This window comes from Ostrea edulis, chromosome 7 (genome assembly GCF_947568905.1).
Source record: "Ostrea edulis chromosome 7, xbOstEdul1.1, whole genome shotgun sequence".
NCBI lineage: Eukaryota > Metazoa > Mollusca > Bivalvia > Ostreida > Ostreidae > Ostrea > Ostrea edulis.
Window position 1 is genome coordinate 25516142 of NC_079170.1, and position 25166 is coordinate 25541307.

Genomic DNA, 25166 nt, shown 5'->3' on the forward strand with positions numbered 1-25166 from the left:
TCTGGGGCCATACCATCCACCCATATAACTCTATACCCCCAACATCAAAGCCTGAGCAATGCAGACGCGCTGTGCAGATGAGTAAAAACTATATTGTCGATTGAAGTCAGCATTTCGCAAATTCTATGGCCGTTATAACGATCTAGTTCGTTAATACAACCTATCAATGGGTCAAATGCTGTCTGACGTGTTTCATACCGATTGTTAGGCCGTTCTTGGCACACTGATTTTGACTACTGATAACTCGGTTTACCTGATCAGGATATAGGGCTTGCGGCGAGTGTGACCGGTCGACAGGGGATGATTACTCCTCCTAGGCACCTGATCCCATCCCTGGTGTGTTCAGGGGTCTGTGTTTGCCCAACTATCTACTTTGTATTGCTTATAGGAGTTATGAGATTGATCACTGTTCGTTATCATCGCCTTTCATGACATACGTAATTAGCGTATTGTGTCGTTGTGTGTTTACATACAAGTCGTACAACGTCACAATAATCCAATCTTCTTGCTTTACGTCACGCTTTTCATGGTTAATATCAACTTATTTGTACTATATTATGCAGTGATAAGAATATGGAATCTTACAGGTCGTCTCTCCCCTCTAAATATGTTACTGCACGATTTCTAATAACTAATGATACATGTACATGTTCATAAATCATTTTGGCAGCTAGCTATTTCATGCCATTAAATGACCATTTTGTAAACTACTAGTTGCATCTTTGAAACATACTTGTACAGTTGAAACTGATACTGAAGCTATTCCTGGCCCACCTGGCCCAGAAATCGTCAAATGGAACTCAATAAGGACTAAAGCGAGGGAGCTACATAAGTATATAGGTCAACACTAATATTTATGCATGCAATCTTCAGTTCTAGTAGTTTTGTTATTGATATTTGAAGATGATTTTATGTTCAAAACAACCTTCAAATTATCTTAAGAAATGCTGAACACTATCACACTCCCAAACCAATGTTCAATTGTTTCGTCTTCTATCTGGCAGAATGTACAATTCTTATTATCTCTACGTTTGATTTTGAATAAACATGAATTTGAAGCTAAATTTTGTTCAGAATTCTATATTGAAACCAATGATTGTAGTTTACAATTACTTGTAACTTTAAAAAGCAATCTGAAAATTATTTTCCATTCTGTGTCATTTAATTCAAATATTTCAGTCCACTTTCTTTTACCAATACGCAAGATCGCGACTACTTTTTCTGTCTTGGTTTTAAATTTTACTTTCCCCTTTCAAAGTCTCGCGAGACCCAGAGTTTGCGAGAATTTGGGCATGTTGGTAAATAATACCAGTTCTGCAACTTTTGTCGTGATCGATTCGCCCGATTTTAACAATGGTGTACTGTCATTGCATTGCAGTAGACTGTAGTTAATGATTCAAAGAAGAAACATAATACGCAGAAATATCCACAACTGATAGATTTTAATGGAAATGTGGTGGATTTTTTCCCACTGCTGTCAGCCAGGAAATCCCCAAAGCTGAGAAGAGCTTGCGTCAAAACTAAATTCAGAAGTTCATTTGTCCTGTATCCAGACGCTTTTACACACCTTTCCTCTAAAAATGCTTTTAATTGTGGAAAGCACGTGGAGGTTAAATCGTCTTCCGATGCCATGTTTTGAATAAACAAAAAATGCCCAAGATCGACACGCTTTTCCGGACTTCTTTACAAGAGAGTTCCGCTAACTCGGTATTTACGATCTTGCGTATTGATTATGTGCAGTTTTGATTGAGAAGAGTATATGTTGTATTGTAGAAGAATACAGTGTATACATGTATATACTTGACATAATCAAAGGGTTTGGTAATTGTTATTTGTTTTTATCAAACTTGACTTTTTTTCATCCATTCTTTAATAGCATTCATCACACTCATATATTCTAAAAAGAATTAATAATTTTTACAGACTTGAATATATACTACATGTATGTCAAGAAGTTTTCATGTAAATATAAACTTTTCTGGCCCAGTGGTTCTTGAGATGAATTGTTTTTAAATATTTCCCCTGTATATTTGTATGTAAAACTTTGACCCCCTATAGTGACCCTACCCTACCCCTGGGGGCCATGGTTTTAACAAACTTGAATCTGCATTATATCAGGAAGCTTTCATGTACATTATACATGTACATATAAATGTAAATTTTTCTGGCTCAGTGGTTCTTAAGACGAAGATTTTAAAATATTTTCCCTATATATTCCCATGTAAATTTTTTATCCCTATTGTGGTCCCACTCCACCCCGGGGGGTCATGGTTTTAACAAACTTAAGTCAGAACTATGTCAGGAAGCCTTCGTGTAAATATAAGCTTTTCTGGTCCAGTGGTTCTTGAGAAGATCTAAAAAGATTGTTTTACTATATTTCTATGTAAAACTTTGATCTCCTTTTTTGGTCCCATCCTAACCCCGGGGCCATGGCTTTAAGAAATTTTAATCTGCACAATGTCAGGAAGCTTTCAAGTAAATTTATACTTTCCTTGCCCAGTGTTCTTAAGAAGAAGATTTTAAAAGATGTTCCCTATATATTTGCACGTAAATCTTTTATCTTCTATAGTGGCCCATCCTACCCCGGGGACTACAGTTTTAACAAACTTGAATAGATGCACTATGTCAGGAAGCTTTCATATGAATTCCAGCTCTTCTGGCCCAGTGGTTCTTCACAATATTTTTAAATGACCCCATCCTATTTTTGCATCTTTGTGATTATTTCCCCTTTGAAGTGGGCATGGGCCTTCATTTGAACAAACTAAAATATCCTTCACCCAAGGATGCTCTGTACCAAGTTTGGTTGAAGTTGGCCCAGTGGTTCTGGAGAAGACGATGAAAATGTGAAAAGTTTACAACGCCGACATCAACGACGACAACGCCGACGGACAACGGACAAATTTCGATCAGAAAATCTCACTTGAGCCTTCGGCTTAGCTGAGCTAAAAAGACAAGCGACTTTTAAAAACCACATACATGTACATATTACAATTTAATGAACATTATGTTTTTACTTGTTAATCAATTACTTTCAACATTCATCATATTTATGCCTCGTTCACACTGATGCGCATTAAATGACATAGTCTTCCGCCGTAGGTATATAAATGTGAACCATGATCAATGTATTTTTTCCTCTTTGAACATTCAGAAAAACCAGTAACAATAAAATTCACGCTTGTAGACATATAATACGCGAAGAAAAAATGGGGGCTTATTCCTGGGGGTCAAGACCGAAGTGTAGTAGAATTTACTATACCAATATGGGATTTCAAAATTTCCTCTGACCCCGCTGAATCCGTGATTGAATGCAAGTGCGCAAAGTACCCAGTGTCACTAATATTGGCAATCGTAACTACTCGGCTATTTCCGTAACCGCAAATGAACCGGTTACGGGAGAAGGCGAGCGCGTGATCCATTTGTAATATTGACAGACTTATGTACCATGATGTTGCCTGTTTTGATAACGTCATAGTGATGTTGACGACGGCCGTAAACTTGACGTTGGCACTCTCGACATTTGGCGTGGCAGCGCCAGAGTTCGTTTGCTTACAAACCAAACTCTTCCAGCTAGGCATTTTGGGATAGTGATATCTTAGGCCGCGTATACTGTGTGACATCACTGTAGAATGACGAAAAACATAACGTCAAACGTAAACAACTTTCAAAAGAAGAACGTAAACATAAAGTTAATTACTTTACACAATAATTTGAACAGAGTCTCCCTACTTTTTAAAGATATTTTCATAATTTTATGTTTAAAATAAAATCAATACTTTTATATTGTTGCTCTTAATGCCAATATCTTCAAACTTTTAACTACGAACTACTTCTTTAGTGTTATTTTCGTGTGTGATAATCGGGGACTCACAATATACAAATCTGTATATTGCACTGCGTCATATAGGAGAGGTATATTCGTAGGTGACGTAATGAGGCCTCGACGGGGAGTTTGAGAAATGATTAAATTATTTAAATTAACGTAGTTCCACCCTCCTGTGACGTCATGTGATTTCGCAAAGTCAATGATTTATAAAGATTTATGCATGACAGGAACATAAATTTTGTTGGAGTCTATAGAATAGTTTTTGTAAAAAATCTTGTTAACGATAAACTATTTCAAAAGTCTAAGTAATATATGAATAATCAATTATATGTTTGAAAATATTAATCCAAGGAAAATAACTCTGTTTTCATAGAATCCTTTATGAAGTTCATCATGCAATAGATTTCCTTTATTTTTCACAAACATTTTATATATATTTTTAAAGAAACAGTTTAACTAAATTGTTAAGAATACTAATATATCTTCAAACTTCCACCAGAGTTCCTTTGCTCATAAACCAAACTCTCAAACTTCCGTCAGAGTTCGTTTGCTTACAAACCAAACTCTTCCATTTAGGCATTATGGGATAACGATTTCTTAAGCCGCGTATACTGTGTGACGTCACTGTAGAATGACGAAAAAATATAACGTCAAACGTAAACAACTTTCAAAAAAAGAACGTAAACATCAAGTTCATTACTTTACACTATAATTTGAACAGAGTCTCCCTACTTTTTAATGATCTTTTCATCATTTTATGTTTAAAATAAAATCCATACTTTTATATTAATGCTCTTAATGTTAATATCTTCAAACTTTTAACTACGAACTACTTCTTTAGTGTTATTTGCCTGCGTGATAATCACGGACTCACAATATACAAATATGTATATTGCTCTGCGTCACATAGGAGAGGTCTATTCGAAGGTGACGTAATGAGGCCTCGACGGGGAGTTTGCCAAACTCTTCCACTTAGGCATTATGGGATAGCGATTTCTTAGGGCGCGTATACTGTGTGACGTCAGTGTAGAATGACGAAAAAACATAACGTCAAACGTAAACATTTCAAAACAAGAACGTGAACATCAAATTCATTACTTTACGCTATAATTGGAAGAAAGTCTCCCTACTTCTTGATGATCTTTTGATCATTTTTTGTTTAAAATAAAGTCCATACTTTTATATTAATGCTATCAATGTCAATATTTTCAAGCTTTAACAACGAATTACTTCTTTAGTGTATGCGTGCCTGCGTGATAATCGCGGACTCGCAATATACAAATCTGTATATTGTACTGCGTCACATAGGAGAGGTTTATACGTAGATGACGTAACGAGGCCTCGACGGGGAGTTTGCATAAATCTTTTAACAAGTGTTTGTGAAATTTTGACAATGCTGTTTAAGGAAAATTGCAATCTTCTGACGTTGATAACAGGTACACGAATATGTGTCAAAGGATGAAATAATTATAGGTTATAAACTTTCTATGGGAAAATATGACGACCGAGTTTTTTGGCGCGTACACGGACCGAGCTTGGGAGGTCCGTCCGCGACAAAAAACGAGGTCGTCATATTTTCCCATACAAAGTCTATAACCTTTTTATTATATACTTTCAATTTCATTTAGAAACTAACAATGATTTATTTTATCAATTTCTTTATTGGTTTAACTGAGTAAAAGATGAAAAACACGAAAAAATTGAAAATTAATGACGCAGTAATTTGCTTGTGTATTGATTGTGACGTAATGTTTGCGGGCCAGGATGTTTCCGGGCATATATCGTGTGATATATGCCCGCAAGCTTCTAAAGAAAATAGAGGAGATGAAATTGAAAGTATATAATAATATACATTTATTGCATGATAGTGAGGGAGATATGAAGATTCATTCACCCAAGAAAAATCATATTCCCCGAGGGAATAAATCTTCATATCTCCCTCACTATCATGCAATAAATTGTTTATTATACCGAAACAAAGCAAGACTCAAAAGTGCATTTGAAATTGGAGTCCGCTCATCTATATATCTGAGATCGTCCTAACGGTAACACCGCGCCGTCAACGTATTACGGTAGAAAGTACAAACAACGAAATACAGTGATATGATAACCAGTTTCTGTATTTCCATTTTCCTTGAATGTCGATTTACTTGCTTGTTTTTGTATCAACCAAAACCATGCATTCAACCGTGTATCAGAGACCCGCATATTTTGTGCCTTACGAACTATGAAAGTAGAATGACTCGGACTTATTGTGACGTCACCATACACTTCGTCTACCTTGACGTTAAATTTATGGAAAATGCACGAGGCTGCCCAAGGGGTAAATATGATAGGGAAATATGATGTTTGAGAGGGAGATATGAAGTTTTGTTATCCCTGGCATGTGACCGTCTAAACCAATCAGATTACACGTTCCATAGAATTCTCACACTGAGGTAAAATAATTAATGTTTAACATACTAATATAATTGCATTATGTTACTCATTTCATTCATATTCATCGGGATGAACGCGCTGATTTGCAGAGAGAGAAGTGTGAAAGGTCAGTATGGTTTGTGTATGGTTGTGGGTATCTTGTGAGTTGTTTTACTGGTTTTGGTGCTACATAGGTGTAGCGGTCAGCTGGGTTCGATTGCCGGTGGCCAGATAGCTCAGTTGGTAGAGTACCTGACTAAAGTTCAGGGGGCCCGGATTCGAATCCCGGTCTGGTCCGTTGCATTTTCTCCCTTCCTGTTACATTTGCAAGATTCACGCCAATTCCAAAAAGACTAACCCAATAACACTCCTACCCGGACTGAGTGACTATATTATTTATGTAAATCGTCATATCAAAAAAGCTAAGTTTTACTACAGTTTCTATTTTTCCGAGTTTACGGTAAGAGTTTGAATTTACTTTATTGGTAAATATTTATCTATAACATTAATTTATAAACATTTTGAAATCATTATTTTAATATAGCTAAAAGTGTGAATGATAGGGTGATCATATACAAACTTGGATATATATATATATATATATATATATATATATATATATATATATATATATATATATATATAAGGGAATAATGATCAGAGATATACATCGGTGTGAAAAAACAGGTATTACATTTGTAATCCATAATAAAGAGTTCATTACACAAAGGCAATATATAAACGAAAATATAGTTGTATTGTCTCTTTGGGAACCACATTATATAAACATTGCATGTATTTGAGGGTAACATTGAAAATTTCAATGTTACCCTCAAATACATGCAATATTTGTTTTATTATACTGAATGTTATGTAAACTGGAAAGCAGAAAAACTTACGTCTGTTGACATTTGATCAATCACTGTCGTGCGATATTTCGTATTTCGATGCGGGTACTCCCGTTTATTACAAACGCTCAAACGACGTCGTCTAGCAATCTATGGCGAACTGTACGAGCATAAATTTGACGCATGTGATAATTTTTTATGATATCACCCGTTGTCAAGTACTGTTACCCGTTGCTAGATACTATCACCCTGGGTCGCGTGTTTTCTGTTTTCAGAGGGTAACAATATGTTTTTTCAAATGCTTCTCGACCAATCAGGTTTGAGTATTTTACATGAAAGTATAATAAAATTATTTACGACCTCTGCATGTCCATATTCATTGATAAATTATTTTCTTCGATATTATAAAAGTCTACATTTTTATATACATATGTAGTATGCGATACGGTTAGTTTCAATTAAAATTATGTTGTCACCATGTAATCTCTGCGAATCTTGCTAGGGCAAGTAGGATTTATTTTGATGCTGTTATAATCGATCATTGTGAATAGTATCCTCAAAGACAAGGTTCGACATTAACGAAGCTAGGATTTTTATGACATTGACAAGCATTTAAAAAAATAAACCTGACAATGCTCTCTAATCACATGCACTTCATATTTCAATGCTATGACTACTTGCGTTGACAGTATATAAATATTGCATGTATTTGAGGGTAACATTGAAAATTTTCACCCCGAGAAAACCATTGTCAACCGAGGCGTAGCCGAGGTTGACAATGGTTTCTCGAGGGGTGAAAATTTCAATGCTACCCTTAAATACATGCAATATTTGTTTTATTATACTGAATGTTATGTAAACTGGAAAGCAGAAAAACTTACGTCTGTTGACATTTGATCAATCACTGTCGTGCGATATTTCGTATTTCGATGCGGGTACTCCGTTTATTACAAACGCTCAAACGACGTCGTCTAGCAATCTATGGCGAACCGTACGAACATAAATTTGACGCATGTGATATTTTTTTTATAATATCACCCGTTGTCAAGTACTGTTACCTGTTGCTAAATACTATCACCCTGGGTCGCGTGTTTTCTGTTCTCAGAGGGTAACAATATGTTTTTTCAAATGCTTCTCGACCAATTAGGTTCGAGTATTTTACATGAAAGTATAATAAAGTGATTCATTGCATGGACTTTGAAATGTAGAAAACGCAAATGAATTTAGAAAAAACGATGAAATTTTAGGGGTAGGGTATTAGTCGTCTATTCTCACCACAGTAAAAGGATGGTACTTTTTCTAGATCCCCTTCAAATTTTTATACATAATGAGTCACATTTAGTGAATAAACATCGGGTATGGCATCATTCAAGACCCTTATCCCAGGGACTGAAATTTTGGTAGTATGGTATTAGTGGTCCACTCCCACTACTGTGAAGAAATGGTGATGTTACTTCTCTATTTACGAAGATCCGCTCCTCCCACTTTTTGAAATAACGCATTGCACTTAATGAGTCACATTTAGTGAATAAACATCGGATTCGGAATCATCAAAGACCCCTACTCCGGGGACTGAAATTCTGGGGGTAAGGTATAAGTAGTGAACTCCAACCACTGTGAAAAAAGGGTGACGACACTCACTCTAAATACGGAGATTCGCCCCTCTAATTCTTATACATAACGCATTCCATTCAGTGAATAAACATCGGGCTCGAAATCATAGAAAACACCTACCCCGGAGACTGAAATATTGGGGTTAAGGTATTAGTTGTCTACTACCACCACTTTGAAGAGGTGGTTATAGTACTATCTCTAGTTACGGAGATCCGCCCCTTCAAATTTTGATACATAATGAATCCCACTTAGTGAATAAACATCATGCTCGTAGTAATCGAAGACTCCTACCCCGGGGACTGAAATTTCAGGGGTATGGTATTAGTAGTCCACTTTCACCACTGTTAATAAATGGTGATGTTAGTTTCTCTAGTTACGTAGATGTGAACCTCTATTTTTTTTTTATATACACAACGCATATCACTTAGCGAACAAACACCGGGCTCGCAATCATTAAAGACCCATACCCGGCGACTGAAATTTTAGGGGTGTGGCATTAGTAGTCCACTCCCACTACTTTAAAGAAATGTTGATGGTTCTCTCTTTAGTTATGGAAATCCACTCCTCACACTTTTTCAAAAATAACGCATTACACTTAGTCAACAAGATCTGATAAGGAATAATCGAAGACCCCTACCCCGGGGACTGAAATTTTGGGGGTAGGGTATTAGTTGTCCACTCCCATTACTGTGGAGAAATGGTGCTGATATTCAGTCTAGTTACGGAGATCCGCCTTTCTATTTTTTTATGCATAAAGCATTGTACTTAATGAATAAACACTGGACTCGCAATCAACGAAGACATCTACCCCGGGGACTGAAACTTCGGGGGTAGGGTAATAGTGGTCTAGTCCCACCAATGTTAAGAAATGATGATTGTACGTTCGCTAGTTATTGAGATCCGCCCCTCTGATTTTAATGTATAACGCATTTTAATTAGTGAATACACATTGGACTCGAAATAATCGAAAACCCCTACCCCGGGTACTGAATCTTTTGGGGTGGGGTATTAGTGGACTACTCTCACTACTGTGTAAAGATGGTGATGGTTCGTTCTCTAGTTACGGAGATCGACCTCCTCAAATTTTTATACATAATGAATCACACTCAGTGAATAAACATCGGGCTCGTAATAATCGAATACCCCTACCCCGGGGACTGAAATTTTGGGGGTAGCGTATTAGTGGTCTACTACCACAACTGTTAGGAGATGGTGATAGTACTCGCTCTAGTTACGGAGATATGCATAATGCACTACACTTAGTGAATAAACATCGGGCTCGGAATTATCAAAAAACCCTACCAGGTGACTGAAATTTCGGGTGTACGGTGTTAATTGTCTACTCCCACCACTATGGAGAGATGATGATGGTATTCAAATTTTTATCATAATGAATCACACTTAGTGAATAAACATCGGGTACGGTGTCATCGAAGACACCTACCCCGGGGAGTGAACTTTTGGGAGTATGGTATTAGTGATCTACTTCCACCACTGTGAAGAGATTTAGACGGTTCTCTCCCTAGCTACGAAGATGCGCTCCTCCCACTTTTTAAATAACACATTACACTTAGTGAATAAACATCGGGTTTGGAATCATCGAAGACCCCTACCCCGGGGACTGAAATTTTGGGGGTAGGGTATTAGTAGTCCACTCGCACCACTGTGAAGAAATGGTGATGGTACTCTTTCTAGATATGGAGATACGCCTCTCCAATCTTTATGCATAACGCATTACATCGTGTAAGGAATCATTGAAGACCCATACAAAGGGGACTGAAATCTTCAAGGTAGGGTATAAATGATTTACTCCCACAACTTTAAAAAAAATGGTGTTGGTACTCTCTCTATTTATGGAGATCCACCCGTTTAGTTTTTAAACATAACGCATTACATTTGGTGAATAAACAGCTGTCTCGAAATCATCAAAGACCCCTACCCCGGGGACTGAAATTTCGGGAGAGGGGTATTAGTGGTTTACTTCCGCCAATGTAAAGAAATAAAAAAAAAAACAACGATGAGAGCTGAATCGTGCCCAATTGAGCAGAATTTTGGGAGATGCAATATACCCTTGCACTCTTTTAAAACTTAATCTTCTAAATGTGTGAAATACAATGTCCCTGATAATGTTTACTGTCAAAACACGGGTGATACACAAAATCAGATTGATAAGAACGCGCACAAGTTCAGTAGTTGGTATATAAGTTGAACAAAATCGGAAGAAAAAGAACCATTATTAAAATATATGTAATAAACAATGTAATTTACTGATTTTTCCTTTCAGATCGGAACTTCCTATTTCTCTGTTAGTGTTAATTACAAATAATTGTTTCTAGACAAGGAAATGGTTATGAACTCCAGATGAAGGAGCTTTCAGTTTTACTGTCCTCGGTTTGATCGGCAAAGCACTGCCTACTTTCCAGACTACTTAGAATGAAATTGCGATACATTGTCACCCTCTCTGGACAGACATATAGCTCTTTTTCTGCCTTAAAATCGACAGCTTTATGTTCTACTTCAAATATACTGTCTTTCCTCGATTCCAAAAATAGCTTCTTTAACAAAACGAATAAAGCTTTCGGAAAGTATCTTACTTTTTCATTAGATTTAATATACGATCCCGATAGTTTCCGAAGCTACACGATAAACGGAAAACCTGATACACACAAAATACGATACACGATATACCTGATAAACGCAAAACACGATAGAAAACGGAAAACCTGATACACGATAGGATAGGATACACGCACAATACGATAGGATACACGCACAATACGATAGGATACACGCACGATAGAGCACGATAGGAATGTCAAGAATAACGTTGCGGGTACTGTACAACATTATGACACCGGTGTTCATTATACAACACTATAATACTGTGATGCACGATACAAAACTATGATACCGTGATTCATTATACAACACTATGACACTGCGATTCAATATACAACGATATTACACTGGGATTCATTATACAACACGATGATACTGTGATGCACTATACAACACTATGATACTGGGATTCATTATACAACACTATGATACTGAAAACCTCTAACTATACAACACTATGATACTGTGAATCACTATACAACACTATGATACTGAAATTCATTATACAAAACTATGATACTGAGATTCAATATACAACACTATGATACTGTGATTCCCTATACAACACTATGATAGTGAGATTCACTATACAACACTATAATAATGGGATTCATTGTACAACACCATGATACTGGGATCAATATACAGTACAATGATACTGAAATTCACTGTACCACACTATGATACTGGGTCTCACTAAACAATACTATGATATTGGCACTCACTATTCAACACTATGATACAGGGATTCATTATAAAACACTATGATACTGGGATCACTATACAACACTAGGATACTTTGATTCAATATATAGAACACAATGATACTGGGTCTCACTATAGAACACTATGATACTGAGATTCAATATTCAACACTATGATACTGGGAATCATTATACAACACTATGCCACTGTGATTATTTATACAACACTATGCTACTGGAATTCATTATACAACACTATGGCACTTTGATTTATTATACAACACTATGATACTGTGATTACTTATACAATACTATGATACTGGGATTCATTATACAACAATATGATACTGGGATTCATTATACAACACTATGATACTGGGATTCATTATACAACAATATGATACTGAAATTCACTATACAACACTATGATACTGGGATTACCTATACAATACTATGATACTGGGATTCAGTGTACAACACTATGATATTGGGATCACTATACAACAATATGATACTGTGATTCATTATACAACACTATGATACTGGGATTCACTATATAAAACTGTGATATTAGGATTTATTATGCAACACTATGATTCTGTGATTCACTATACAACACTATGATACTGAGATTCACTATACAACACTATGATATTGGAACTCAATATACAACACTATGATATTGGAACTCAATATACAACACTATGATACTGGTACTCACTATACAACAAGATGGTACTGTGATTCACTATACAACACTATGATACTGGGATTCATTACATATCATTATGACACCGGGATTCATTATACAACACTATGACACTGTGATACACTATACAACACTATGATACTGAGATTCACTATACAACACTATGATACTGAGATTCACTATACAACACTATGATACTGAGATTCACTATACAACACTATGATATTGGAACTCAATATACAACACTATGATATTGGAACTCAATATACAACACTATGATACTGGTACTCACTATACAACAAGATGATACTGGTACTCATTATACAACAAGATGATACTGGGATTCATTATACAACAAGATGATACTGGGATTCATTACATATCATTATGACACCGGGATTCATTATACAACACTATGACACTGCGATTCATTATGCAACATTATGACACTTAGAATCATTATACAATACTATGACACTGTAGTTCACTATACAACAATATGATACTGGCATTCTCCATACAACACTTTGATATTGGAATTTATTATGCAACACTATGATATTGTGATTCACTAAACAACACTGTGATACTGGGATTTATTATGCAACACTATGATACTGGGACTAACTATACAACACCATGACACTGGGATTCATTATATAACACTATGACACTTGGATTCATTATACAATACTATGACACTGGGATTCACTATACAACACCATGATACTGGGATTCACTATACAACAATATGGTACTGAGATTCACTATACAACACTATGGTATTGGAACTCAATATACAACACTGTGATACTGGTACTCATTATACCACTATACAACACTATGATATTGGGATTTACTATGTAACAGTATGATACTGTGATTCATTATACAACAATGTGATACTGGTACTCACTATACAACACTATGATACCCGGATTCATTATACAACATTATGACACCGAAATTCATTATACAACACTATGCTACTGGGATTCACTATATAATACTATGATACTGGGATTCATTATACAACACTATGTTACTGGGATTCATTATACAACACAATGACACTGGGATTCATTATACAACACTATGATACTGAGAACCTCTAACTATACAACACTTTGATACTGGGATCACTATACAGCACAGTGATACTGAAATTCACTCTTCCACACTATGATACTGGTACTCACTATACAACACTATGATACTGGGACTCACTATCCAACATTATGATACTGGAATTCATTATACAACACTATGATACTTGGATCACTATACAACACTATGATAATGGGACTCATCATACAATACTATGCCACTGCGATTCATTTTACAATACTATGCTACTGGGATTCATTATACAACACTATGATACTGTGATGCTCTATACAACACTATGATACTGTGATTCATTGTAAAACACTATGACACTGAGATTCATTATACAACACTATGATACTGAGAACCTCTAACTATACAATACTATGATACTGTGATTCACTATATAATACTATGATACTGTGATTCACTATATAATACTATGATACTGTGATTCACTATATAATACTATGATACTGTGATTCACTATATAATACTATGATACTGTGATTCACTATATAATACTATGATACTGTGATTCACTATATAATACTATGATACTGTGATTCACTATACAACAATATAATACTGAGATCCAGTATACACCACTATGATATTGGGATTTATTATGCAATACTATGATACTGAGATTCATTATACCACAACATGATATTGGGATCTGCTATACAACACTATGATACTGAGATTCACTATGTAATACTATGATCCTGGAATTCACTATACAACACTATGATACTGAAATTTACAATACCACACTATTATACAGGGATTCACTACCAGGTATTACCTGCAATATTTCTAACCCCATGTAGACCCACAGCATCATTTCTTTTTCAAAAGGGATGGGGGTCAAGTTGAAGCAGATTGACAAAAAAGATGGGCATCCCCTTTGGTTGTATGTGCCTAAGTCCCAACCTGGCTCGAATATATATGATTTCTTTTGCACAGACCGTGAGTGCCGTATTTTGAATTTACTTACTTAAGAATTTTACGTGTATCGTGTGCAGCTAATTTAGTTTAGCAGGTGAATTTCATAATATATATAAATGGCTACCTAACATTCCTTTACAATAAAATTTGCAACATTTATAGGGCTTATATGAAAAATAAAATAATATCACTTTACCTAACATTTAACGTTATTTTATTTTCAATCTTTGTCTCCAATTATGAAACCAATTTGCAAATTAGTGCTTCATTGGAAAAAAGATCATCCCTAAACTATTATATTATTAAATTCATCTGTTAGACTAAAATAGCTGCACACGACACACGATAGGCACAAAAAAAACCAAAGGGGTGACAACCTTTTTGCCAGTCAGCTTCAACTTGATCCCCACCCTCTTTCAAAATGATGTTGCGTGTTTGCATGGGGTTAGCAATCTTGCAGGTAATACCGGTAACAATCTCTATTTCTCTAATTGTAATCAGAGATTGTACTCTGAAATTATCATACATTGCATTTATCATTAACCAGTCAGTGTTATGTCAACCGATTCGGAATAAATAAGAAGTTGATCGATCTTTTTGTTCGTCTTCCGATGAAAAATAGCCAATGTGGCTGGCATTTGCATTAATTATGAGTTCAAAGTGATATTCTTGTATATCAAACTATGGTTCGCCATTCAAAAACTCCCCCAGTTGCGAATAAATCGTCTATGGGTGTGTTTTTGTTTGGATTCACCAATCTTAGTGTGGTCTCTCATGAGGTCGCAAATTCAGGAAATCAGAAACGATAGTCGGGTAACGATTTTCTATTTCGAGTACCTTTATACTTCGATTTGTTCGAATTTATATCGTTATTAATCTTTAAAAAGTATTGTTATAAGGCGTCTATGAAACAAAGTTGATAATTATGGAGATAATTATGGAGAGGAAAGGTATTGTTAAAAAATAGGAAAGGTGAACGAATAGTGATCACTCTCATAACTCCTATAAGCAATACAACATAGATAGCTGGGCAAACAAGGACCCCTGGGCATCCCAGAGGTGGGATCAGGTGCCTAGGAGGGCTAGGAGTAAGCAAAAACCGTCTCCTATGACTTTTAAGGACCACCAATGAAGCTAGATGTAGTCAAATTTGACTTTGTCCTAAAACTCTAAACATACATGTAACAGTTTATTCTTTGGTGATTTCAGAATCGTTTCTGAGTGATTCTGCAATTTTTTGCAACATTGTTGGTACACGGGAGACACATTAACTGTAAGGAAGGCCTGTCCCGAAACAGGTTAGATTAATTTTTTGACCGTTTGTTTTCACGTCCCCTTCCAGATTCTTAATCATGTAGATTCTTCATCAGATTTCGATGAAATGTCTATGGATAAAGCGTACGACAGTATAAATCAGAATTATTTATCGTACTTTTTACCAATGCCTAGGTTGCTGTAACCAGACAGTTGTATATATTGTAATTTGATCGGGTTCGAAATTTTGTTATCGTATTACGTCATTGGACTGGAGATTCAGTCCGTGCAAAGTTTAGCGCTACCTTGACAGTGCCACTAAAACATTACGTTATGCATATTTAGCCAAGCCATAATGCGAGTTAATATTTATTTTTATATAATTGATCATGGTAATTGTTTGAATTGATATATATATATATATATATATATATATATATATATATATATATATATATATATATATAATATTGTAAGCTATGTATATATCTATACACTCACATTTGTAACTTTTCATTTTTGAGAAAGTGTAAACATTGTGATACTTTTGAGAATTTGTGAGCCTGTTTTATAAACTTAAAGTAATCTTTGCATTGTTATCTAATGAACACCAAGGTTACGTTTTGATACTATTGAAATGATGCGCATTGCATTTATACAAGCTTTTTGTTAATTTGTAGCTTCTTACAACATTACACACGTATATAGATTCTCTTGGACTGCATGGTATGGTTGAAAATCCTGCACCACGACCTGATCAAGGGATTGAATCTACCCAACATGATACAGATACTTCATTAATTCAACCTGATTCAGGGACAACATCATTTACCCTAGTCGAGGACTGCTAGACCCAGCAAAAAATAAATCTGTTCCAGGACACACAGATTTAGGTGAAAAGGAAGCAGTTTTTATAGATGAAGAAAAAGAATATCCTGTTCGCAGATCAAGAACAAAAACAAGAAATGGTCAAGAACTTTATGAAGGTAAGAAAGCCAAGAAAGATAGATAATTTATGGAGAAAAATAGATTCTTTCGTTAGCATTGAAAAGGAAATGTGTAGATAACGAACAGTGATCAATCTTATCAATCTCATAAGCAATACAAAATAGATCATTGGGCAGACACATACCCCTGGACACAACAGAGGTGGGAGCAGGTGCCTAGGAAGAGTAAGCACCCCCTGTCGACCGGCCACACCCACCATGAGTCCTATATCTTGATCAGGTAAATGGAGGTATCCATAGTCTATATCAGTGTGCCACGAACGGTCTAACAATCGATATAAAACATGTCAGACAGCATTTGACTCAATGATATATGATTGATTTGATTTTAGTCCGAAACATTTTTTGTTCTGTTTCTTTGTCTATCGGTCGGATATTGTAGTCTTGAATTGTGAGTGATATAGCTCATAATTTAAAAAATACACATTGCCTTTGACAAGTTTTATGGAAATGTGTTATATTATGTCAATGAACTGTCTTCTTCATACACCCAAAAACATACGCGTGTGCGGAAACAAACAGGTAAATTTATAGAAGTGACACGGTAAAACTAAAATGGAGCCACAAGAAAAAAATTTAGCAGACAGAAAAAGGCGAATTGCTAGAGCTGTGTGGACAACCGATCCTGTAAACAATATGTATATCAAATAACTCAAAAGAAGTTGCTAATGAAAATCAATTACCGTTAACATTGTCAACGTATTCTTTAGGTCGTGCAGTTAAATCGACTTGGTCCATATTCATCTCATGGTTCAATTCAATAATTTCGAATGTGTCATTCCTAGCTGGTCCGTCATCCTGTGAGATAAAAAAACCCTGTAAAAACCTAAATTGAAGATTTTAATTGTCGGTTTTTTATTGTTTCAAATATTTTAGAGCATTTTATTTCGCAAATTCAAAATATATGGCGACAACGTCTTTCATACCCCCTTATTATGAATTTTTATAATCAACGTTGTAACATCTTATATTTAAAATTGTCATAACAATTCTAATTTACCTACAAAATATTTCATTAATACTAAGTAAACGCAAATATACAGACCGTCCAATCTATTTTCATGTCGTCAATTACTCCACTCTTCCTACATTGTGTACATTCGTTTGCAGACTGTAATATGATATGGGAATCAGAAGTGTCAGAAAATGGGACTCTTGAACATCTATATCCAATCATATAGGTCCTGTCACGATTTGCTCCAAAACATGAAGTTAAATCTTTTAGATGTTTTTTTATTTTTTCAACTTCACTAAACAGTCTTGGTATCTTTTTATCTTTGAAAACAATGCCCTGTATTTCTATAGAATAGGGATGTGTATTTTTCGGATCCTGCAAATATTTCTTCTTTTCTGATATCCCTATCAGGATCTTGAGATGGTCTTTTTCTTTAAGTATGACAGCAGTGTGAAACACGCATTCACTGGTTTGACCACGCTTCTGATGATTTTCATCATTCCCATTCCAGATCCCCCAGCCTTCTTTTGTCATACATGTCGCAATTAAACGATGGAAAATCACCAATGGTAGATATTCAAACATGAAACAGACAGTGGAAGAACAAGTACAGTTCTGCAAGACATTCATGTCATACTTTTGCTTGTTCATACAAGGGACATAGTACTTTTCACCCTTTTCCATTTCAGCAATCATTCCAAGGTTGATCATGTGAAATATTAAATCTTCCTTGTATTTAGTGAATGACTCATGTTCCTTCCATATTTCTGTTACTAGGTTCTTTGGCAAAATTCCATTGGTGTTGAAGTTTTTCCACTCGTGGAATTGCTTTGCTATATCATGCTCTGCGTGATCTTCATCTGTTATAATGTGCTTGAAGGCATTTACAAACCACTGGACATCAAGAATAATGGACTCTGAGGAAGTGGTGAAGACAATAACGCCAATGTCATTAAACAATTTCAGTGCAGTAGTCATATCCTCTTCGCTTGTAATGCCCATTGTTTTCTTAGATGACAATGCCTTCCAAAGGTTTTTCTTTTGCAAAACCATTTGGCGTTTTTTGATTTCCATCAAATAGGCCTCTAGATGAACCCATGATGTAGGAATGGACTCTCCCCAATGACTTTGCTCCATGACAACCTTTATCATACTTAATTTGATCTTTTCAATATTTTCATCAGATTCTTTTTCCACTGCAAACACACTCTTTACGCTTAAATGACCTTGTAATGTTTTCGGTACACCTTCTAGTACTTTTGAAAAGTATTTTTTATCTGCCTGAAAATAAAACGATTAGAAAATTAGATTTTGAAAGGTGAAGAGAACGAACATCGATCAATCTCATCAACCCCATAAGCAATGCAAAATAGATAGTCAAACACGGAACCCTGGACACACCAGAGGTGGGATCAGGTGCCTAGGAGGAGTAAGCATCCCCTGTCGACCGGTCACATTCGCCGTGATCCCTATATTTTGATCAGGTAAACGGAGCTTTCCGTAGTCAAAATCAGTGTTCACGAACGGTCTAACAATCGGTATGAAATAAATCAGGCAGCATTTTACCCAATGATCGGTTGTATTGGCAATCTAGATCGTTGTAACGACCACAGAATTTGCGAAATGCCGACTTTAAACGAAACTTTTGAAACACCTGTACCATCAACCTGTTTGTCAGGAGCTTGCCTCGATTTAAAAACTGAACAAGCTCTTGCGTATCAAATCAGTTAAGAAATATAAACTCCATATGCAGGTTAATGGACTATTGCTACATAAATATGCGAAGTTGACTATCGTAAAGCTGAAATTATCCCTTTTGAAGTATGGAGAAGTTGACAACTCTGTGGTGTTTTTTTTATTTCGAGCCCACACGGATATATCGATTTGACATAGGAATTAAATTGATTATTGTTAAGAGATAAAACGTCGTCGATATATCTAAATGTCGAATTGAAGGCCACAGCGAGATATTTATTCTTATCACGCAGACGTTTCTGAATGAATCCATGGGATTCAAACAGACTGTTTGAAGACCCGATCAGCAAAGACCACGAAGATATTGTGGATGAGGAATTCTAGCATATTTTTTATTTTAACTTCAGAATACCTTATGTTGAATCAGAGTGGTGTCTAACAAAATGATTTTTAGGATGACTGAACACTAGATATCAATGTTTCTGTTTTCCATTTTCGTTGAAGATTTCAAAAGTAATGATCTTCAATAAATCGTGAGGTATGGTCGTGTCGAAATGTAATAGGTTTTGATGTTGTTGATCTGCGAAAAGTTTTGCAATTTCAAGTTTACTAAACGTTCTTTAGAATTTTTTAGAATCCACATTTGATTTACACCACTTGTGGCATATGTAGTCTCACAGTAAGTTTGAAGTTTCTACTTTACAGCTGTTAATATTTTCGTGAGGAGCAGAGATAGAGCACTTACTGGATCCAGCGATATATCTTTTTTTGTAATGATTTTATGTAGTTTAGGAATCCAGCATAGGTACGAAAACTCATATTCATTCGACCCACCGACTGGGATACCAAATGTGCCTAAAGCCGAAGCATGGTTTTGAGGAATATCATCTTTTGAAAGGGCAGTTGAGGAATAAGTACTGTAACAATCACCATATGCTTGTACCTGTATAAATTTAAATTTCCCGCGGTTGGGAATCGTTCCCATGATTCATTGCAAGTTAGTTCAGCCAGTCTGAACCTTGGCAGCTGGGTCATTACCGGCCGAGCATTCTAGCAGAGTAGAGGTGGCCAGGAGACTAGTCCGACATATAACTAGTCTGAGATATACATTAGCAGTTACTATGTTTTAAAACACTTGACAATGGCAGGGAGAAAGGTCTGTGGTGAGTACAGTTGTATTTTGTGATTTTGTAGTATAATTTCTTTTTCAAGTTAAATTCATTGTTGAACGCAATTCGTTCCAATTCATGCACTTGGCCAGCTCTCGCCATATTTTACCTGTATGTGTGCTCAAGTGTGACGGTTATCGAGAGTGTTTGAATGGCTTTTGTATTATATCGATAACGTTGTATTAATGCTATGTGGTTTTTATTTTCTATTGTCAATTGTCGCTTTATTTGGAAATATTTTGTCCATTTAAATGTCTTAGTTAAAATTTCGGGGCGGAAGTGAATGACCGGAAGTTGTGAGTATGGGCCGCCATATTGGAAATTATTTGTTATTTACATTTTACATTGTTAACAGTCAATAAATTTTGCATTGGATATATACATTGCCAATTGCCAAACATATATACGTATGTGTTGCCAAACATTTCATAGAACACTTGACTTAATAAACATTCATTGTTGCAGCGTCAGGGGTATTATCATGGACTACCAGTGATCGTGAAGACCGCCCGATACAACAGGGGTTTCGCAAGGACAAAGCGTCAGTGTATGGGTATATCTACCACTGAGGTTCCTGAATACAGTCCGGAGGTGTGGGGAATACCACTACTTATTCAGAGGGAAACAGATAAGTTTCCAAAGAACACTTTAGTCATTTGATGATTAGTAGCAGACCAAATCTGGAACACTCACAGCAGTGTACTATAGGAATAGTGGAAACATTCGGACAGTTTGGCAACAATAGCTAGCTTATATTTCATTAGAATTTTTTTTTAAATAACCCGGGATTAAATGTGAAAAGAATATATGTAAAAGTTTAGCTGTTTCGAATTGGATTGTTATTATTAATTTTTTTTGTAAATAGTAAGGAAGATATTTTTGAGTGAATCTGGGTGAGAGCGTGAGTGTTGGAGTTTCACTAAGTTATTTATATTTCCCCCCTTATTTCTTGTTAAATAAATTTCTTTATAACTTTGATCCTTTGTTTTTGTGTGAATAATGGAGAAGGCCAGCTTGACCACCTGACAAGTACGATTACCAAAAGTGGAGTTAATGCCAAAGTTCGTTTCAAATATAGTTGTAATAATGAGCCTTACAAATAGAGACAATGTTGTTACAAGCTTCGTCAGCTGGAACCAAAACATATTTCTCATGTAACCTATCTAATTCGTTTATCACTTCTGGTTTACTAAACACAGAAGGATATATGGTACGTACTTTTGTTTTAATATGTCTAATGCGGGATTTTAATATTCCTCTTACACTTTTAGTCCATTCTGAGAAGGTATCAAGTTTTTCTTTTTCATATTGAACCCATCGTCTGGCATAATCTTCGACATAATCCATAACACAGATGATTTTCTATCGCCATTTGAAAGACCGATGTTCTCTGTATTTAGAGCCTTTTAGAATAAGTGATTTGAGGTCCTCATGTTCAACTATATCAACATCACCAGTAATGACATGTCCAGCTGGACTATAGTTGAAAAAAAAGATGAAGAACAAGAACAGGTAGGTGGATTAAGTATAAGATGCTCATTATCTAGGTTCTGCAAAGTTTCTTTATAGTTAAAAAGTTTGGATGCAATAGTGGAAGTATGCTTGTAGGAAATACTGGGTGGAGATTTGAACTTGAAATAAGTTGGGATACAAGATTGAACTTTTTTTGACGAAGAATTTTGCTTATGTTGACGGCATCTATTCCTTTGTTCGTAAATTTGAGCTTAAGGAACTGGCGGCGTGATTAAGAAGGAATATCATGCATGACCTGTGGTGGTTTAAAGAACCTGTGATTGGCACATATTTCTAAATTGGTCAGTGAATGTAGAGTTCTTGTTAATCTCAAAGGGGGAAGTTGCTTACGGGGAAAGATTTTGCTTAGTGATGCTATCATGCAGTTGAAAATCGACATGAAGACAGTATTTTTCAAGTATAGATAACGTAAGCATATCTCTTTAATATTTTGCGTTTGATTTAAATAATCGACAAAATACTAACCTTCTCTTTTGTTTCTGAATGCGATAGAACCAGAATGACAGGTGCTGTTTCCGAACTGTATGTGTGGATTGATCCTAGCCAGTGGTTGATATAATCTGTTGAATATATTGTTTCATTATAGAAAAGAAAACAACGAAAGAAAAAAGTATGTGTAACTATGCTGATCACATTTTATTAGTCATCAGACACTCATGATATGCAGTTTATTCATTCATATTTTTAATCGCCAAAAATCATATTGTCAACTTTTTCAGTTGTTAATACATTCAATCACTTATCATTTTGATCACACTCTAACACTAATAAAACACCTACCCCTAGGATCATGAAATTTAAGCATCCTTTTAGTTGTGCTTTCTATATCAATAACACTACAATATGACATTGAAATGTTTTTACACATACACAGTATATGCCAAGTTTTTCCCCGCCCTGGAGCTAGAAACTCCACCCTGGGGATTATAAAATTAAATATTTCTTAGAGACTGTCCTGCTCTACGTCGCTATACATTTAGATTTTCCAACAGATATGTGGTTGTAGAGAAAACAAAATAATTTTCCTTCAGATGTGTGGTTGTAGAGAAAAATATATTTTTAAACGGTCAGTTTTTGTCCCGCCCCTAATACCTCTGGGGTATAAAAGTCCCAGAATTTCAAATTCATGTGTCTGTTTTTCCAAAAATACTTCATATTAAACTTAAAATAGAATTAAAATGGTAGTTATCAGGGAGATACAATTGTATAAATGTGAATGCAAGACGTACGACGATGAACACTGACCAACAGCTATAGGTCACGTGAGTTTATCCAGGTGACTTACAGATCTTCTCAAAGGCCATTTTGTAAAAAAAAATGTCAAAATCATTAAAATAATTCTTTATATATAGTTGGAATTACAATGTTATAATTTTATTGAAGAATGCGAACAAGCTCAATTTATGCAGCTTTAATTGTTTCACGTGGTTTCCGTGGTAATAATCGATCTGCAGTAGGCATTCAGAGCTGTTAAAGTTTCGCTTAGACATGAATTGGAATCGAATCCTTAACATCAAGAAGTTCCACACTGTACTCAGTAAACCTACGCATAAACATCATCGTGGATAATGTATTAAAGTGTGTTCATATCATTGTCCCCAGATACATGTAAATGAGATTCAACCGCGCTCAGAGTTTGTCTTGGAATATTATTGAATTGCATGTACACGTCGGAGAAATTTTATATGGATAGAAAGTGCTTTAAAAACATTTTGAAAATGTTCAATTTCACCTTACCTAGTGAAGGTAAACGGAGGTATAGTACAAGGAAATGTAATTATCTCATATCTACGTATGTAAGATACAGATATTCTATGAAAGAAAAGTATGTAAGATATTTCTATCTTTCATATCACGTGACGTTTATGTTACATATCCCGTGACGTCATAATCAATCCACAACTAGTTTGCAACTTACCTCGCCTCGATTGACGAACACTAGCGTCTGCAAAGCTCTTGTACCAAAAAAATGACAGATTGTGATATCCCTGATAATGTTCAGGTGTATGTGACCGGAATCAAAAATACACATTCCTTGAACAATTACTGCACACTCAACAACAGTCACAAATTCCTCATACACCCATGTCATCCGGTGCATTATGTCAGTTCACAGAAACCCAGCCCACATGGTCTATTAGTTCTAGACCTACCTCCGCATTCACTCTGTCAACGTCTACTGTCCGTGTCTCAGGTGAAATAAGTGCCTTAAATGTCCACGAGACTCGAGTCCTTGCACGCGTGGAAAACGAAAGTCTAGCCATGCCCATATTCACCAACAAAAAATACTTGGAATCTCTCTTCACACACTCGTCATTAAATAACTGCTCAATTAATATAAATACCAATGCTCCTCTAAGAAAAAAACGTGCAGTTGTGGATTCATATTCTGATTAGGTCTGTCGAAATGTTTCGCGCTGATGGACTGTCGAGTTACGTTACGCATCACCCTGATTATTAATTTATTCAAAGGGGAATAGCTCTAATACAATTCACTTATACACTCGTCGGCCGATTTTTTGTCGGCAACGTAGTTGCCGAAATGAAGGTCGTAGAATTCGATTCTGGTGTTATTTTTAATGTACAGCGAAAATTTATTAATTGGAAAATTCTCAAAATGGCGTCGCTAGGCACAAGGAAAACGGAAAACTCTAGAAATATGAAAGAAAAATACTCTCTTATGAGTTGCCATGCAATATTAAGGTGATTCCACCCTCGAGGTTGCAAAAAAGCGGTAAAACCCTCGGCAAAGCCTCG

The 25166-nt window shown here is 35.7% G+C and overlaps 1 protein-coding gene and 1 non-coding gene across 2 annotated transcripts in view; one reads left to right on the forward strand and one right to left on the reverse strand.

The window, feature by feature from the left end:
• The window catches only part of LOC125677291 (uncharacterized), a 107020-nt gene that overhangs the window by 11184 nt on the left and 70670 nt on the right, over positions 1–25166 (reverse strand). Inside the window, exons 13-15 of the mRNA XM_056143768.1 lie at positions 22875–22969; positions 18103–19293; positions 17741–17855 (exon numbers count right to left, since the gene is read on the reverse strand). Coding sequence (XP_055999743.1) covers positions 17741–17855; positions 18103–19293; positions 22875–22969 — 1401 coding nt within the window. The remainder of the gene's footprint in view (positions 1–17740; positions 17856–18102; positions 19294–22874; positions 22970–25166) is intronic.
• Positions 6470–6541, forward strand: Trnaf-aaa (transfer RNA phenylalanine (anticodon AAA)). Its single transcript has one exon. It is a non-coding gene; the product is annotated as a tRNA-Phe (tRNA).